The sequence below is a fragment of the Botrytis byssoidea genome, assembly GCF_014898295.1.
Source record: "Botrytis byssoidea strain MUCL 94 chromosome Unknown BBYS_004, whole genome shotgun sequence".
In the NCBI taxonomy this organism is placed as follows: domain Eukaryota; kingdom Fungi; phylum Ascomycota; class Leotiomycetes; order Helotiales; family Sclerotiniaceae; genus Botrytis; species Botrytis byssoidea.
In genome coordinates, this window is record NW_024065845.1 from 366,890 (window position 1) to 385,046 (window position 18,157).

The window sequence follows — 18,157 nt, forward strand, 5'->3', positions numbered from 1 at the left end:
ACGTTGTCTTGTTTGCCCTACGGTACTGATGCATGTCGTGGAGAAGATCGTGATAAACAGAGTCCAAGCAAAGATGTCATCTCTCTAGACTGAATCTCTAAGTCAACTGGGTATTTTTCAATTACTTCACTCAACCACAATATCAATCTTCTGGGAGGACTTGCGATGCGTGGTCAAACGCTCCATGGGCACGAAGTCACAAAGAGACCGGTTCAAAGAATGCATCTGGTAAATTCGCTCAATTCACCATCCCTTCAACAACTCCAGTGCACTTCCATGCTCTTTTTCGAATTGAACATATCATGCCTTCCATCAAGACTTCCATTAACCTGAAAACTTGGCAGAATATACATGCCAAGGTATGTTTCTCATATGCAGGACTTGGGATGAGAGCTGTTTCATTATTCAGATGATACCAAGCAATTGAAGATGATACAGACTACAGTTTACACTTCTTAAAATAGGACATTTGATACTGTGCTACCGTTGCATTTTCATTTTTGGGCGCGGTATTTTACATATCCGATGATCTTCGCTGGGGCCCATCCGTCTCGGAAGTATTTGACACCTCCTTATCGTTTGACGCTGTAGCCGAAATGGTTTAATCGACAGTTTGAAACCCCGGTTTCTACACTACTGAATTCAAAACGATCTCAATTCGGTTCAACTGTCCACCCCGATTTTTATTTCATTTTTACGAAAGATCTGTAGCTTGGTTGCAAAGATACACCCCACTTGAGAGGATTGGAGCTTATAAAGCTTGTTTTTCGTCTGGAACTATATTCCCGACGAAGCTAACCTGGATGCTCTTGTAGTTCATTCTCCATGGACGTGGGCGTAGGTACCAGAGAATCTGGTTTTACTAGAATAAACTTTATATCACATAACATCTACTAATTCTCGTATTCTAATTATGGTGTTTGTCATGGTTCTTGCGTGAGAATCGATGCCTTATGGGGTGTGATGGGGTGTTTGAGTATACGGTCAACGAAATAAACTTTCAAATAAAGTGAAGATCAGACGGGCTAAGCATGAGCTGATTATCTTCGCTTTCTATGGCGTCTTGTGGTTTCATGAAGCTTGAGATTTCATGGGGTCCAGATCAACCATTGTTGTCTACCTTGAAGATAAAAGCCTCGAAAGCCTCATGATTTATTATCTTCATTCTACATCAACTCTTCAACTCTTCATCTCTTTGTGTGTCTATTTCGTTTCCCTTTAAATTTACATTCTTTTAAGAGGTAGGTCTTTCTATTTTGATAAAATATTGGACAATAATAACAATTCATAGCTGTGCTTTTTTACTTCATTACTTTTTTCTAAAGACCTAACAGCTTGACGCTTATTATCATACCTCTCTCACCATGAAGAGCTTCGGATCCATCTTAGCATTTATTGCTATTTCTGCCACACTCGTTTCTTCTCGAGCCTTGCCAGAGAGCGAGTCTGATCTCATTGCTAGAGCACCAGTTCCAAATGGTTAGCCAAAAGCATCTCACGGGAAATAAACATAGCTAACAAGATCAGTCTTTGAGTTCTATGCTCGATCACCAAAAAATAAGCAAAATAACGGCGACGATGACGAAGACGACAATGACGACAATGATACCGATGAGAGCGACAGTGCTGGTTAGTCCTTTGGTTTCATCTTATATCTTTTGTTTATACTGACTACCACTTCTAGCTAATGCAACAACCAATGCTGCCGCAGAGGATCCAAAGGCAAAGGGAACTGCCAGTCTCAATGTGAACGCCGCAGCTTCAACTGGAACTGGAGACAAAGGCAAGGGAAACAAGGTTTGTCCTACCATATACTTAACCCTCTGTATCATGATACTAACTTATCACAGGGAAGCGCAAAAGGAACTGGTGGCGTAGCACAAGCAAGTGGTGCAGCAAAAGGAAATGGTGCAGCAAAAGGAAATGGTGCAGCAAAAGCAACCAGCGCAGAAGCAGCGGCAGCTGCGTCAACAGCCAAGGCAGGCAAAGGCGAGGCAGGCAAAGGCGAGGCAGGCAAAGGCGAGGCAGGCAAAGGCGAGGCAGGCAAAGGCGAGGCAGGCAAAGGCGAGGCAGGCAAAGGCGAGGCAGATCCCGCTACAGCCGGAGCTACCACAGGCGACCAATCTCTCACCGGTGAGATCCAGAGCGAGCTCAGCTCACTAGGTCTCCGTCGTCTTCCTATCATCGAATCAAGAAAAAAGAATAAGAACGGTACCGCTGATGCCACTGGTACTACTGGTGGCAACACAGCTGCTTCGACCGGTACCGGAGGAAAGAAGGGTAAAGGGGCCAAGGGGGCTGCTAAGCCTACAGGCGCTAGTGTAGCTTCCAGTGCTGCTGCTTCTGCGACCAACTAGCGTGCCTTTGATTTTTCTTTCTTTCATGGGGGGTGTTTGAAATGGATTTGGGAGGGTTCGGTTTGGAAATAGATAATTGGACCAGGCGGTTTGATACCAGTCAACTGGATTGATGTCCACATGCTATACTTTGGATGATATGGAGTTCCGAGCTATAGAGTCTAGACTGAATGAAAAACCATCATAATTAAAATGCGTTCTGTTTGTTGAATGAAAACATGTGGTATGTCCAAGTGGAGTTTCAACCTGAGCTTAAAACGTCCAATACTTGATACTAGCAAAAGTTACACTACTTCCTATAGTTCTGTTTTAGTCGTCTTTCTTAAATAGGAAGTACTCTCGTGCTTTACTTCATATTTCCTAATTACTACGTAATGCTGAGTCAGTATCATGATGTATCGCCATGATGAAAGCCAATCACTCATCCCCCATAAAAATTGTTATGAGCCGCAACCCACATCCACCGGAGAGTATAAAATGATTCCTTCATGCAACCAACACACCCAAACTTTCTACACGTTGCGCTTGGCAGAGATTGAATGTGGATGGTTAGATAAGTCTTCTCTCTACATTTTCACCGGCACATATCGCTCCCAATCCGGCGAGTTGCAAGAAATTGGCAGATATTGTAGAAATTTTCTATTCATTGTCGTTGGTTTATGTTAGCATACTCACCGCCAGATAGATATATCACTATGGCAATCTTCAATTTCTTCCACGACACCTGGAATGATAGCCAACGACGCATATGACGAAGGGCCATGCCCAGCAGGTAAATCCAACAGGATAAGCTGTTCTCGACAGCAAATCTAGCCTCTATTCTCGTGCTGATTAGAACAACCTGTTGAATTTATTCCTGGGCAATCACCAGGGGGTTTAAATACTCGTCATTAATGGTACAATTCCGTAAATGACCTCTTGTCTTTCATCAGAGCTCTAAGAGGAATTGGTAATTTCCACAATGAATTTCTAAGTGACTTTAGATTTCTAGATACTTCCCTTCTATCCCTACATAAACTACTATCTCTGCTGATTGTGACCTTTTCAACTGAATGGTGAAGATTCTCAGAAAAACGGTCACATGGAGAGTGTGGTGGTGGAGTGGAAATACGGTAATTTTCCAGCTATGAGTAATCTGCGTGTTATGGAGTCAGAGTTGGGTAATTGTAGTTGGGGTATGGAATTTGTCCTTCCTCTTCGTATGTTTTTATTGTCGTTCAAATCAACTCTGCTGTCGCTATATTTATTCTTGTGACTTTAAAATGTGATATCGGATGTCGAAAAATTTCGAAAAATTGCCGCATAGATCGCATAACATATAGTTTAACACCGAGTAGCCTATATCACCGAGTGGCCCACTTCAAATTATATCAAAATTAATGTTTTTTTAATATTTATATTTTAATAATCAATTATTATTTTTTGAAAGAAAATTAATATAAAATAATAATAAAAATTTAGTGTTTTATAAATCTAGTTTTGATATAAAAATTTCTTTTATATTTTTAAAAAAAAATGGAAATTGTTATGATTTTTGTTACAAAAGAAATATTTCTATAATAACTATTATAATAATTTAAATCTTCAATAAATAATTAGATTTTTATATTATTTATATAATTAGATTTTGTAATTTCAATTTTTAGAAAATTCTATTTATAAATAAAGAAAGTACATAGTTACACATAGACGAATTTTGTATATAAAAATAATAACCAACTCGGTAATATGAGCCACTTAGTGTTAAACTACGTTATATAAATAGTCAAATGCAAATACTCAATACAATTAGAACTAGATTGTAAGTAGCCCCTCTCCAGCACTATCTTAATTCTGTAGATACTGTCGAATCTCTTTACTTATAAGAAACATAGAGCTCTACTATTTTTAAATAGTTTTTAGGAAGATCATTCTCAGCCCCTGAACTCGAGCTTCTGCACCAGCACGTCATCATGTCCTTCTGGTCCACTCCATGCTTGCATCTAGCCTCTTGTTCAGACTGTGATATGCACTCACTAGTTTGATTCAAAGCTTGTGTTATATAAATCTTTTTATGTCCTCAAATATCGACTGGCAAGAATCCATGATGGCATTCATCATCTAAATGGGCTTTCAAGACAAAAGCTATCCAGGAAGCTATTGGCAATATGCTTCATATGTTCTTGAAGAGTAACGTGCATCAGGCGTGAGATACTTGGGGAAATATTTCGGAAGCAAGTCATTGCCATAGGCGTCGAACATATCACACTGTCAACAGGCATTATTGTCATCAGACGTTTGACCGAGTTGTCGCTGTCGCTATCACTAGAAACCAATTCCTATCATTCGAAATCCACTTATCCCATAGAAGTTCGCTCCACTCTTCCAACATTGCTTAGAATTCCTGATGAACGAGAACTGTCAAATTATAGACTGGTGGTCCCATAAAGGTGATGTTCCTCCCTCCAAGCAAAGCAAATCATCCTGATTCTGCTGATGATTTCTAAACTTGTGTACCCCAGTTCATGGAGTCTCGCATATTTAAGCTAAAGAAGATCAAAAATCTTGATGATATTCACTTCATTGAAGAAGATTCGATCATCAGCTCTAATCATTGCCCCCTCTTTCGAGTTTTGGATTATGCGCAGGTAGTATTCACTTCCAGCCAGTAGAATTTGTCAATCTTATGACTTTAGTTTGGTCTTCGGCTTTCTGTAAAAGGCTCTCCATGGTTTGTTCTTCAACGACGGAATTTCTTAAGTACCAAATTTCAAGGAACCCAAAAATTAGATGAGTCCATAACTGTTTGCATTATCTGTCAATTATGGAGAAATTATCCTCTAAAAACGAAGTTGTTGCGGACTTCCTTCCCCCTGATAATGGCTTCAAAACAGGGGACCGATGACAGTGATCACAATTTTGACAGTCAATTTTCCGGGAAATAGCTTCTGTTATTATCATTGGGCAAGACCTCTCTTTTAGAGATGGTTACACGATAACTGCATCGAAAGTTCAGACCAATATTATCCGAGTCAAATTGAAGGATGCACGAGAAGCATGCCGGGTTTTGTCTCTTGTGGTATAGTAAACTCTGGCCTGTAAATGGAGAAGCAACGATGATATAAATACCGGAAAAGGAAAGCTCCATAACATTGCGACGTTTGAAGTTGATCTAGAAGCCTCGTATATTCATGGAAAGCTGTCTTCTCCGTTGATTGGTCAAACCTGCATGTATGTACTCACTGTTGCTTCATACATATTGACAGGATCTTGAGTCTTAGCAGAGAATCTCCAAGGCTCCCTGCAACAAAATAAACCAATGGCTAAGCTTTCAACGAGATCAAAGAGGGTGCTTTAGGATACCGCCGGATAATGTCCAAGGGATTATCCTACTGATAACCAATACTCGCAGCTTATACTTGGCGGCTTCATATCAAAGGCGCATGATATATTCATTCCTGACCGGTAAATATCGTCAGCCACTGATCCTATTGTTGGTTATTATCATCACTGTTATAGAACTCAATTTCTCAAGCTATGTTCTTCCTCAATAGCAGTGTTGAGCACCGGAGCCAAACTACATCTATGTAAAAACTTCCAGATCGACTTGGAATCCATCATACTAAGCTTCCTTGTAGGTTTGACCGAGTCTGGCTGACGCTCTGAGTTCGACGCTTTGAGTTTGACTTTTTATACAGTGGGAGAGAACCTCTCATAAGGAACCCATAATTCGGTAGCCCATTGTCCATTTATCTAAGTATTGAATTCTTCGCCTTAGTAAGTGTGGTTCCCACTCCTTTCATTCCAACTATTCCTAAGAAATATCTCACAAAGATACTATAAAAGCCTCGTGTAGTTGTCCAACTCAATCACTTTTCAAGCAAAGGACGATGGACGGCCGCCACTGCTTCACGAGGTAGTTGGTCAACTTTCCACCTATCATTGAGCGTAACATGGATTTATATTCATTTGTGTCTCGTCAGTAATTTTTTATCTCTTGTCATGTAGATCTAAATCAATTTATCAGACGTACTCTTCTGGATTTTTGTCATTGTGTGAAAGTATATTGGCGCTGTCATGAAACGGAAAATGCATAATTGCTGTTAATATATTACAGCCACGTTAACGTAGATCGTCAGCAGTCATATTCGAATTTTAGGATAAATCACACAGTATGAATGATATCTCCAAGATAAACCTGGGCACACACATGTCAAATTCTGAAAATTGATCAAATGATGAATGGTTGCTCCTCCCCCTCGACGTCACGGTTGATGGCTCTTACACATATCTATTATCCTTAATTTGAAGGTCCGCAAGCTCCTTATGTAGAGAGTCCTGGAAGAAAGCTATTTAAAATTCCCAACGAGATCCTGCGATTTACTGAATAATATTGCATAGATAGCAGTGTCAAAGCTATCCGTCTTCTAATCATCAGCTCAAACTCGAAAGCAATTAAATATTAAGACCGGGAATCAGGTCCGCCTGGCTTTTTAGATAGCAAGTGTTAATCGATTTCTCTTTACCCCTTGTTGTTCTGAGAGCCAAGAGCTATGTATAGTCAAGAGGTCCTCTCGTCGCTTGGAATTTTTTGTTGTCATTTATGGCAAAAACTTGCATGGGCAACAAAACTTTTCGCTGCCATTACTTTCTCAAACGCGGCCGTCAACCACCAACATCCCACTTCGTATGTCATACCGCGCCAGGAAAGATAATGCCTCACAAAACTTCCCACAAATAACGTAGAAGGCTTTCGTTAGCAGCACTTCTTTGACCATATCCTCAAAGGACTTTGAGACGGTTCAATCTGTGTTCATGATGCCGAACAAGAATACCAGGAGTCTATTTTTATAGACCCAGCCACCAAGATCTAGATAACCTACTTCATGCAAGGTGTTATTCACTTCCTTTTAAACTCACGCACTACGCTATGGCGCTGAATCCTCCACTGAATTCATCTCCTCAACTGACTCTTCTCGGTCCACAAGCCAATCCGACCCTCTCAAGAGACCGTTGTTCTACCTATAAACATGCCTTCCTTTCATCCCTAACCACTTTTCCCTCGCAAAAACCCACGACAGCGAATGCGAGACTTATAAGATGTTCCTAACCTTTCAAAGTGGTCACCAAAATACCAAGTAACTGGATGATGCCACAAATTGAGTCGTTATCTGACAGGAGATATGGCGACCGCCAGCTTTCTTCACAATATTGCACACTCGCTATCAACACTGATCTTGGTTGGTTTACCACTGTCTTGCTTAATATCAACCAGATTATATTTGATTGTCGCTTCTGCTGTAACTTCTATCATTGCCAGCTTTGTTATTGTCAATCATACTAGATGCGAACGAAATTCTACCTCTTTCTCAACAACACATCAATGTGGTCAAATAGAAATAAAAAGCACGGCTAGACACAGGGACTACCAGTCTTTCACAAGCATTTTTGGCCCTCCATATATCTTGGAATATTCATAATTTCTTAAGAGAATATCTATAGAACGACCACTTTATATACCCAGCTACTGCTGGATGGTTCATCGTATACAGCGTGGCTTAAAACGTGACTGTGAATGCTTGACCAGTACTGTAGTATCCGTAAGTACAATTTCTTGACCACAATATTGAGTCACCCGCGTTCTGTGTCCCCATATAGAGGTTTACTTAGACCTCCTCACTTGTTATTTTCCTCTTTCCATTTAAAATATTGTATAGACCTCGATTATCTTCATGACTAGATCCATTACGTCCCATGATCAAACACGACTGATGCAACCGGACACAGATGTTCACGACCCACTATATCGAAACCTTACCAACTTATCAAATATCATGGATATCATTCCGAAGAAACTCCAAAGCTCAAAAGCTAATATACCACAGACAAACTCAGCCGCGAGCACCATGTCATCCTTTCCCAGACGAAAAGGCAGATTTGTGGGACTCAGGCACTTTTCAAGTAGCCAGCGCAGGAGCCCAAGAACAAAGATGCGGCACGTATTCCTACGAGGGAGCAAAGTATACCTTACACGCCGCAGAAAAATTGTCCAGCACGCATGAATTTCTTGTATCCAAGAAGCGCTGTTTCAAAAAGCTAGAGTTCATGGGCTGGATATATTCAACTTTGAGCTGTGTCTCGTCAAGATCTTGCTAGGAAAGTTGTTTCAACAAGCATTCGTAAAGGTGAGACGCGCAGGAAGGGTAGTACTTCGTTGGAAGTCTAGCGAAGTCGGCCTTTGCAGATTATGAGACGAACGAATGCATTTGGTCGCAGACGCATCTTCGGCGATAGGTTCGGACTGTATTTTGATATCTAAGGCTCCTTGTAATAGAACTGCGAGTGAATCGCGCCATGCTTCGATCGGTGTCGTCTGATTATTGTCGCCAAAAGGGACTTCGGTCAGGAGTGGTACCTTTGCTTGAGATCGAAGAACGTAGCATCTAAGTGGCCAATCAATCAGACGCTCATGTCATTTGGTGGGATCAGCATGCTTACTAGCATTGTTATGGGTTATAGATCAGTGGTTGATAAGTCTTGCTTGAGAGGTGATGCGTGGAAGTATCAGGAATGGCGCAAAGCGATTGGAAACTCCATGCAGGATGTTCTGGGTCATGTTGAATTGGACTAGCAAATCCTAAAAAGATTTTCTCATGAATACAAACCCGTTGGTGCTGAATATTTGATGTACAATTCAAAATCACAATGGCACGAAAGTCCAACCCCAATTTCTTTGCCCATGGGAGGACACGAAACCACGAGTTGCTAGAAAATTGGGCGGTGCAGTTTACCAATATCTACCTTGATGTTCACGCGACAGCAACGCGAGAATTGATTGTGGAAACCAGAGGTTTTGCGACTTCTGCGGAGCTACATGGCTTTTTGATCAAACTCAAGACCAAACCGCAATGATGCAGAGAGCTCCAGGGGAGACGCGAGAAAGTCCTAAAAATTACTAGCTAGAAAGATTAGATGACATGGAAGCAGGTGTGCGCTGAGTGGCAGCAACATTGAGGCCTGTAAATTGAAGTAGTTCTGCGTCGCAGAGAATTGAGAGAACCGAGCAGAATATGCGTTGAAGTATGCCATCCATCCAGCAAAATGCAGCAGCTGCAAATTCGGTATTGTATCAAGCAACATCGTTGAGATAGTGTCTGGCTTCAAAGGAAAGACATATCAAGAGAGAGGTCAGCGTGGGTTAAATACTGAAATCAAGATCATGCAAAGTCGTCTCCGAGTACCATTCCCATGAACCATTCCCATATCACAGTCTTGAAGGTGATTGTCTCGGCGCCGCCGAGAAGTACTAAGAACTTCTCCCACAGATAAATTTCCAAACCAGTTCCAGAAACATTCTTCCAAAAACAATCTCAGATTAACAACCTTGGACGAAATCAATTGAACTCTTTTCACAGCCAGTCCTTACAATTACCTCTCATCACATTACATTAAAGAATCACACACACAAACCATCATGAGTGCTCCAAATGAACTTGTTTGGTTGGGTAAACTCTTTTTGTTCAGATTGAACAACAAAATCGTTGACACCTATGCATCCTGCAAGAAGAAGATCTTGGAGAAGGTCAACAACAAGAAGGTCAAGAAGGATGACGTTGTTGAAGAGGTTGAAGTTCAAGAGCCTACCAGAATCATTCATGTAAGAATGCAGATTACTAAGTCAACCTGTCCAATTTGTGGAGATCGTTTTGAAGTCCTGGCTCAATTTCGGGAGCGACTCTTAGCAACCGGCGGAGCGGAAATTTAGCGTCTTGGCTAAGTATTACCGATCATCCCTCACAACCTCATCATCACCACCATCGCATCAACAACTCCACCAGCACTCTCTCTTTTTCTCGCAAATCGTCACATCGCAATCCGTGTGTCCAATTATCGCGAGTCTTTCGAAAATGTCTTTCACACGCGCCATTCCACGCGCTACCAGCACCATCGCCCGCACACAATCAGCAGTTCTCAACCAAGCACGAAATTTGTCTATTACCGCAGCCCGAAAATCAGCAGATCATGGTGACCACTATGAGCCACCGAGCGGATGGTTATTTGGAGTGAAACCTGGAGAGAAGGCCGAGAAAGAGGGATGGGAAAATTTATGGGTGTACGGGTTTTTTGGAACTTGTGCTTTTGGAATTGTCGGTTATGCGGTTAAGCCAGATACCTCGTAGGTTTTTTAATTTCTTTATTTCTTGTGGCATCTTAATACGGGTGAAAGTTCGAAGGTGAAGTGGTTGGTTTTGGGAAAATTTGGTATGGGCTGAAAGATCAGGGATTTAAGAAGAGGGGTGGAGGGGTTGTGGCAAGAATGGAGCAAGGGAAATTGAGAACATGGGCTTCTACGGATATATGATCATACACAAAACACAAACAGCTGCTAATATTCATTCACAGGATACAAACATGGGCATTAGAAGAAGCACGCAGAAGGTTAGAAGCCGAGGGGATCTTGAAGGAGCCAGAAGACAAATCATAAACCATTATACTATTGGGCAAGCAAGTTACAATGGAGAATCTGGAACTGGACAGAACGCTCAAGGACGAAGACTGATGGAGCAGGGGAGTTGTACATACGAAGGATTGATGATGGAAGGCTATGAACATCTTGCGCAGAATTCCAAGATGTACGGGTTGCACGGAATATTATGCGTGCTAATAGAGCGAAGGAATATTATTGAGTTTCTTTTCTTTTCTTTCTCAAGGAACTTGGTACCAACATGAGCTTACTGTGAATTTCGTTCGGTCTGTGGTGAATAAAAAGTGAAATTCTGGAACTCGATGAAAGACCCGCGTACCACTCTTGAGGGCAGTATTGCTATCTGGTCATCATTGGATCTGATGACTCTTCAACCTCGATCATGTGTCCGTTCATCAGTTCAAACTCCGGTACAAGATAGTATTTCACAATACGAATTTGAAAGTTCAAAGTATGACTAATATAATATATATCCCATTTTTCGCTTTTCCATTCATCTGGCTCTATGAATACATACACATTTATAGCTCTTTAATTAGGTACAACATAACTCCACTCATGCTCTTCATCACCATATTGTCTAGCCTCGATCCATTCCTTCATCTTCAATGCGATCTCACCAGCTTCTTGATCTGGTCTCAATCCACACTCAACCAGATTGCCCTTCCATGAGATGTTCCTCACTGGACTGACGACTGCTGCAGTTCCTGCACCGAACGCCTCTAATAATCTACCTTCTTTTGATGCATCTGCTAACTCACTCATAGTGTATTTACGTTCAGAAATGATCCATCCATCCTTAGTCAGCTTCTCGCGGGCTAAAGATAGAACAGAGTCTCTCGTGACACCTTCCAGGATTGTACCGTCTAATGGAGCAGTAACCAATTCCTTTTGGCCTTCCTTGTTCTTAATAGCCACAAACATGTTCATGGTTCCAACCTCGGTAACATACTCCTCCTCGCCGAATAACCATAAGTTTTGGTGGAACCCTCTCTTGGCAGCTTCTAATTGTGGCAAGATACATGGAGCATAGTTCGCACCTAGTTTCTTGTCTCCAACTCCTCCCGGCCATGCTCTTACGGCATAATCTGTAGCTTCTAAGGACACAGCCTTGAATCCAGTAGGGTAATATGGCCCAACTGGAGAAGCAATAACATAAAGTAATGCGGAACCTGGTGGTCCAACACCCAGTGTTCTTTGTGTTCCAATCATAGTTGGTCTCAGGTATAATGAATATCCTCTTTCTTCTGGAATGAATCGTTTCTCCATAGCAACGAACTTTGAGATCAATTCGATCATAGCGGATTGATCAAAAGTCGGCAGAGCAATACGTGCAGAAGATTTGTTCATTCGTTCCATATTCTTGGTAGGTCTGAAGAGCCGTACCTGTCCGCTTTTATCCTTGTATGCCTTCATTCCCTCAAAACACTCAAACGCATAGTGAAAAACGCAGGACGCGGGATCGAGGGAAAGGTTTTGGTAAGGTGTTATGCGTGCGGGTAGCCATCCATCTGAAGCTGTCCATTCAATGCTAAGCATATGATCTATGGGCGGTCAGCAGTTGGCAATGTTGTGAGATCTCCGAGGAGCTTGCCTGTAAACGATCTTCCAAAGACCAGTTCATTTGGGGGGAGTAGCTCATTAGGAGTAGTGTTTTTCGTTATAGTCAACTTGGTAGGGTCGATATCTTGTAGCTTTGTCGTAGAAGCAGCTTCTGCTTGTATGCTGTATAATCTCGAAGAAGCCTCCCATCGCCTCGACACTCTGGAGCTTGGCTTTGCGAAAGCTGCCCCTCTTGGGAACAATTGACGAAGCATTTTGTTCAATTTCAAAGAATAAAAAGTTTGGATGAACTTCAAAATGTGAATTGGGGAACTTGAGCTTCTTAAATGTGTAAAGTCCCACCTATGCTTTGAAATGGTACTCGGAGTCAGTCATTCAACTCTCAATGCCCAAAATAAATTTAGATGCTGTGACCACTTCCCGGCTCCGAGTTGCGGAGTGTCAGCATAATCTTGTCCCATCATATTGCAAGGATTAAAAAGATAACATTCAAATCTTATGCAGACTTATGTAAGCAACATGTCCCTGAAATCACAAGCTTATAATTAACACTCGTTGTGAGAGGTCGAATTCCAGAGTAGATGTCCCTTTATTATTAGGACAAGGCTTACGATTTTTGTACATCCAGAGGGAGAGGACATTTGCGATACTACAACAAAATCATTCCACACTGTATGAAAAGTCCGAAGGAAAATCAACAACAGTCACTTAACGAGATCACATCAGTCAAGATAAGCTTCCTCACAATATAATTATCAAGGGTTTAAGGTTTATGCGCCAGAAGTTCGGACAATCCTTTGATACTCCAGTGTTGGTGGGAGGAGAGCTGCGAAGATGTTCAGTTCCGCGTTGAAGTCCTTCACCTCGAATATTAACTCGAATTATTCAGTCTCGTCCACACCCAGTTCATACTCAGGACCATGGAAAATATACGATGCGAAGAAGAAATCGACAGGAAAGACTGCTTCAGTCTTTGTCCTCGACCGCAAAGCCTTAGATGCACATGCAGGATCCTTGGGGCGATCGAGTGCTACCTCGATGAAGCGTGCGACTGAGGAGGTGATTGAAAGATTGAAGAAAGAAGCATCGTCTTTGGCAAGGCTGCGGCATCCTAGTATTCTGGAACTGGTAGAACCGGTGGAAGAATTGAGGGGTGGAGGATTACAATTTGCGACCGAAACCGTAACAGCTTCGTTATCTGGCCTACTACAGGAAAAAGATGAACAAGAAAGAGCTGGTGGGATTGGCGGACGCTCAAGTCGATATGTCACAGAGGATTCGGAAGGTGGCAGAAGGAGGAAAGAGGTTGAGATAGACGAACTGGAAATACAAAAGGGTCTCCTGCAGATCAGCAAGGCATTGGAGTTTTTACACGATAATGCTAGCCTTGTACATGGAAACCTGACTCCTGATGCAGTGTTTGTGAATGCTAAGGTGAGTTTCTTAACCATATTTACATATGCTGCGACTAATTATCGTAGTCTGATTGGAAACTTAGTGGACTTAGCTTTTGCAGTCCGCCAGACAATTCGACTAAAGCATCTTCAGTGCAACCAATTAATCTCTCTGAGGTTCTGAATATCGATCCTCGACTACCTCGTTCTGTCCAGATCAACCTCGACTACTGTTCCCCAGATTTTGTCCTAGACTCGAATTTAAATGTTTCAGCAGACATGTTCTCACTGGGTCTTCTCATCGTCGCTCTCTATAATTCGCCTCATACATCACCACTGGAGTCCAACAATAGCGTATCTGGTTACAAAAGACTATTTACCTCGTCTTCCACCATCCCTTCATCTAGCAATACCTTCTTATGTAAAAAGCCATTGCCGAGAGATATGACTGGAGAGGTACTACCGCGATTGATTACTAGACGTCCAGCACAACGTATGACCGCGAAAGAGTTTCAAGACAGCGCTTATTTTAATAATATTTTGATATCTACAATTCGATTCTTGGACTCTCTACCAGCCAAAACTCCCAATGAGAAGGCCCAATTTATGCGTGGTTTGTCCAGGGTGTTACCATCATTCCCAAAGAGTGTCATGGAAAAAAAGGTTTTGCCGGCCTTGTTAGAAGAAATGAAAGACCGAGAATTGATATCATTAATTTTACAAAATATCTTCAAAATAATCGAATTGTTACCCTCCGGAAGAAGGCCTTTTACCGAAAAGATCATGCCTAGGCTTAAGGAGATATTTCTGAATAACCCCAAACCTCCTACCGAGCGTGACGCTGCAAAAGAAGCTGGATTGATGGTATTGTTGGAGCACATTCAAGTAATATCAGTCAATTGTTCGGGTAAAGAGTTCAAAGATGGTAAGATATTCGCCAAAAGATTAGATGCATTGTGCTAATTGCCTTAGATATCCTGCCCATTGTAGCAATATCGATAGATTCGCCAACGCATGCACTTGTAGACGCTGCTTTGCGAAGCTTGAATGTAGTTCTTCCTATCCTTGATTTTTCTACTATCAAGAATGAGCTTTTCCCAGTCATCTCTTCGGTGTTCACAAAGACCAGCAGTCTAGGAATAAAAGTCCGAGGGCTAGAGGCTTTTGTGGTTCTTTGCGGTGGCTCAAATGATCCGACTTCTAGCAATGATGGTCTCGATGGCATTGGGGGTGCCAAGAAAAATACATCTACCCCCCTCGACAAATATACCATGCAGGAGAAGATAGTACCTTTGATTAGGGCAATTAGGACGAAAGAACCTGCTGTTGCAGTCGCGGCCCTAAACGTTCTTAGACAGATAGGTACTATAGCCGACGCAGAATTTGTTGCCATGGATATTCTTCCGATATTATGGAATATGAGTTTGGGGCCACTCCTGAATTTGCAGCAATTCCAATCTTTCATGGAACTCATTAAGAGCCTATCTGTTCGAGTCGAGTCTGAGCAAACAAAGAAGTTACAAGAGCTTTCCGGTAGTAACGGTGCAGGTGTAAGGGCAAATGGTACCGATGATTTCATGTCGTTTGGCGCCGCTTCGGCTTTCCCGCCTGCCGTGGGATCGGATGATCCCGAAATGGATTTCGAACGACTTGTTAAAGGCGGAACTGGTGCACCTTCATCAAACAATGCCTTAGACTCCAGTTGGAATTCTAATTCTACAAGCCCCCACGCTCAACAAGCACAGTCGGCGCAACCAAAACCATCTTTTGCTTGGTCTACCCCATCGCCCACAGCGCCTACATACCCTTCTAACTCGATTAGTAATGTCCTTCGACCACAACAAGCAACATCACGAACGGTCACTCCAGACCTCTCAAGCTTTGGTGCTTTGACACCATCAGCTACTCAATTCTCACAACCGCTTCAACCGCAATTTAATTACTCAAATCCCATACAACCACAATCTTCATTCTCTCAACCCCAACCCTCCTTCTCACAACCTCAATCCGCGTTTCCTCCGCCCAAACCTGCAAACTCAACTTTGAACTGGAATAGTGCAGCTGCATCCTCGACTCCCAACCCATGGGCCTCTACACCTACAACCTCGACTTTATCACCCATCTCACCCCCTCCTTTGAATTCCTCCTTCTCTTCAACGAACAACTCAATGTCTTCACTTTCCATGAATCAAATGAATCAAGTTAGACCTGCCTTGAATAGTTCGCAAAGCGCCTCGAGTGCGTTCTCAAGCTTTTCATTGCCTCCACCACCCGGTGCAGGGACTGGGGGTCCAGCGAACTACAGTGCGTTTGGGAGTACCAGTGGAAGTGGGCTAGGAAGTGGGCTGGGAAGTGGCGGAATGGGAATGGGAATGGGAATGGGGCAGCAAAGACCCGTCGTGCAGCAGCAGCAGCCACAGAAGAAGAGCGGCTTGGATGCATATGAGAGTTTGTTGTGAGGTGGTGCAACTTCATATCGTACATGGGGTGAGAAGTGAAATTATGGAGGCATGAGATCAAACAGGGATCTGCAATCTGAAGCTATACATCGGGCACAGGATGCGAAGCGGAAATGGATGGCTTGCATGAAAACGGTTGATGGGAAGCTTGGAAGCGCCTGACAATTGGGTGCTGGTGGAGTTATGTTATGAATGTAATAGTAAATATATACCTAGTGGGCAGGAAAATGGATAGACATCGAGCGAGCATGAAGTTGTTTTGGCCAGTTATAGTCATATATCTCATTCTTTTGAGTAATGTGAATTTTCGTGATAAGTATTTCGTTTACATTGAATGATATCTCTTGTATCTTAAATTGTTTGTAATGCCCTTTAGGTCTTTCGTATGCTTCTATTCAGATGATATAGAAACCTATACAAGGATAAAATGGCCCACTCATTTTTTTCATTATCCATCCCACCTTCACAACCGGGCGAACGGATCTATAGACCCTTCTCTGCGCGCATCTTTCTGAAGAAATCTGTTACTCCGGTGAACACAACGAGTAAAATACCTCCACCAGGTCCCAATCTGAGAACCTTAGGTAAGAATCCCTTGTATAATGCTGCGAAACCTTCCTCCTTCATCACCGTACCGAGAGCTGGCCATGCCCAGTTGTATTTTGGTGCTAATCCGGCAACCTTGGGACTATTTTGAATACGTGATTTGACGACATCCATTGGTGTATTGAGGATTGTACCGGTGGTACCACCGATTGCTCCGGAAACCATGTTGACCATCATTTCCTGCTTCTTATTGTCGGGCTTGGGCATCAATGCCTTGACTTGGAAGATACATCCAAAGTATCCCGCGTTCCATAAGATATGTCTCCACATTGTACTTTCCAATCCGTTGTAAAGAGCCAATGGACCCTCGGCCTTTACAATCTTAGTAACACAATCAACCATTCCACTATATTTTCCGGCAGAGGCGCGATCTTGCAGACGGATCTTAACGAGCTCGAAGGGGACGACTACGAAGGATTCAGTAGCTCCGGCAGTAGCTCCGGTGAGAATGGAGAGGGATTGGTTCATCTTGGCGACACCGAATATATCACGGTAGAACTTTCCCCAGGATTCGTTGGCTGCAAATTTAGTGGCACGTTTAGGAGCTTCCATTAGAATTGGGGCTTCGATTCCGCGGTATAGTCGTGAGACACTTTGAATAAGACGTCAGCGCCCATCTTGAGATTGACGGGGTAGTATTATTGGGGAATCTATACCCTTCATTCTTAATGATCTTTCTAAAGCAATCCACCATGCCATTGTAGCCATCCGGCCCCGCGGAGCTGGTCTGCAATTGTCTATCCTTCCGTTAACGTTCTGTCTGACATCTGCTCAATGTACTGGTGCAGAGAGACTCAAAACTTACACTCTAGTCTTTACGACATCTAACGGGTACCTGCATGAGTCAGTATGATGCAGTAGCAAATGCTTGTCTCCTGTTGAGGGGCACTTACATAATAAGAATCTATCGCAATGGCACATAATTTAGTTCCATGGTTCTGTAAGTTTCGTATGCTATGCAGCAGAGAGAACTTACTTCAGATACACCGGCGATCGCACCTATATTGTCTTTGTAAGTCTCAATTTCATGATATGGGGTGAGGGGTAAAACATACCAGCAGCGAACTGATAAACGAAGGGAAGAGGCTTTTCGGTCGACATGGTTGCGATTGGTGCTATAAAATGGTTAGAAATGAGTATAATGCCCTTTGAAGAGAGTTGTATCGAATTTGATGAGTTATTAGTACAACATACCTTAATCTAATTACCTATTGTCTGAGCTGAGCTGTCGCTGTCGAGAAATTATTTTGATCTCGTGTGATCTGTGCGATGACAATCTTATCAATCCCAGGGTTCTAAGCTCTTCCGCTGCTT

At 42.5% G+C, this 18,157-nt stretch overlaps 5 protein-coding genes across 5 annotated transcripts; 3 read left to right on the forward strand and 2 right to left on the reverse strand.

Moving 5' to 3' along the window:
- Nucleotides 1-1,187: 1,187 nt before the first annotated feature.
- EAE97_002212 (uncharacterized protein) lies at nt 1,188-2,357 on the forward strand (the record flags this gene model as incomplete). The annotated part of the gene is made up of 5 exons (XM_038872723.1): nt 1,188-1,241; nt 1,292-1,479; nt 1,528-1,629; nt 1,685-1,797; nt 1,851-2,357. Exons 2-5 carry the CDS (start codon nt 1,365-1,367, stop codon nt 2,355-2,357), a joined length of 837 nt encoding a protein of 278 aa, XP_038735929.1. The 5' UTR covers nt 1,188-1,241; nt 1,292-1,364.
- A 7,453-nt stretch (nt 2,358-9,810) lies between these two features.
- On the forward strand, nt 9,811-10,821 carry EAE97_002213 (uncharacterized protein; the record flags this gene model as incomplete). The annotated part of the gene is made up of 3 exons (XM_038872724.1): nt 9,811-9,993; nt 10,079-10,512; nt 10,740-10,821. The coding sequence occupies 3 exons, from the start codon at nt 9,811-9,813 to the stop codon at nt 10,819-10,821; spliced, it is 699 nt and encodes a 232-aa protein (XP_038735930.1).
- A 531-nt stretch (nt 10,822-11,352) lies between these two features.
- EAE97_002214 (uncharacterized protein) lies at nt 11,353-12,638 on the reverse strand (the record flags this gene model as incomplete). Its single annotated transcript, XM_038872725.1, has 2 exons — nt 11,353-12,365; nt 12,416-12,638. The coding sequence occupies 2 exons, from the start codon at nt 12,636-12,638 to the stop codon at nt 11,353-11,355; spliced, it is 1,236 nt and encodes a 411-aa protein (XP_038735931.1).
- Nucleotides 12,639-13,218: 580 nt separating this feature from the next.
- Nucleotides 13,219-16,237, forward strand: EAE97_002215 (uncharacterized protein; the record flags this gene model as incomplete). The annotated part of the gene is made up of 3 exons (XM_038872726.1): nt 13,219-13,818; nt 13,866-14,703; nt 14,751-16,237. The coding sequence occupies 3 exons, from the start codon at nt 13,219-13,221 to the stop codon at nt 16,235-16,237; spliced, it is 2,925 nt and encodes a 974-aa protein (XP_038735932.1).
- Nucleotides 16,238-16,720: 483 nt separating this feature from the next.
- On the reverse strand, nt 16,721-17,944 carry EAE97_002216 (uncharacterized protein; the record flags this gene model as incomplete). The annotated part of the gene is made up of 6 exons (XM_038872727.1): nt 16,721-17,435; nt 17,500-17,580; nt 17,649-17,678; nt 17,737-17,747; nt 17,820-17,842; nt 17,899-17,944. The coding sequence occupies 6 exons, from the start codon at nt 17,942-17,944 to the stop codon at nt 16,721-16,723; spliced, it is 906 nt and encodes a 301-aa protein (XP_038735933.1).
- Nucleotides 17,945-18,157: the final 213 nt, after the last annotated feature.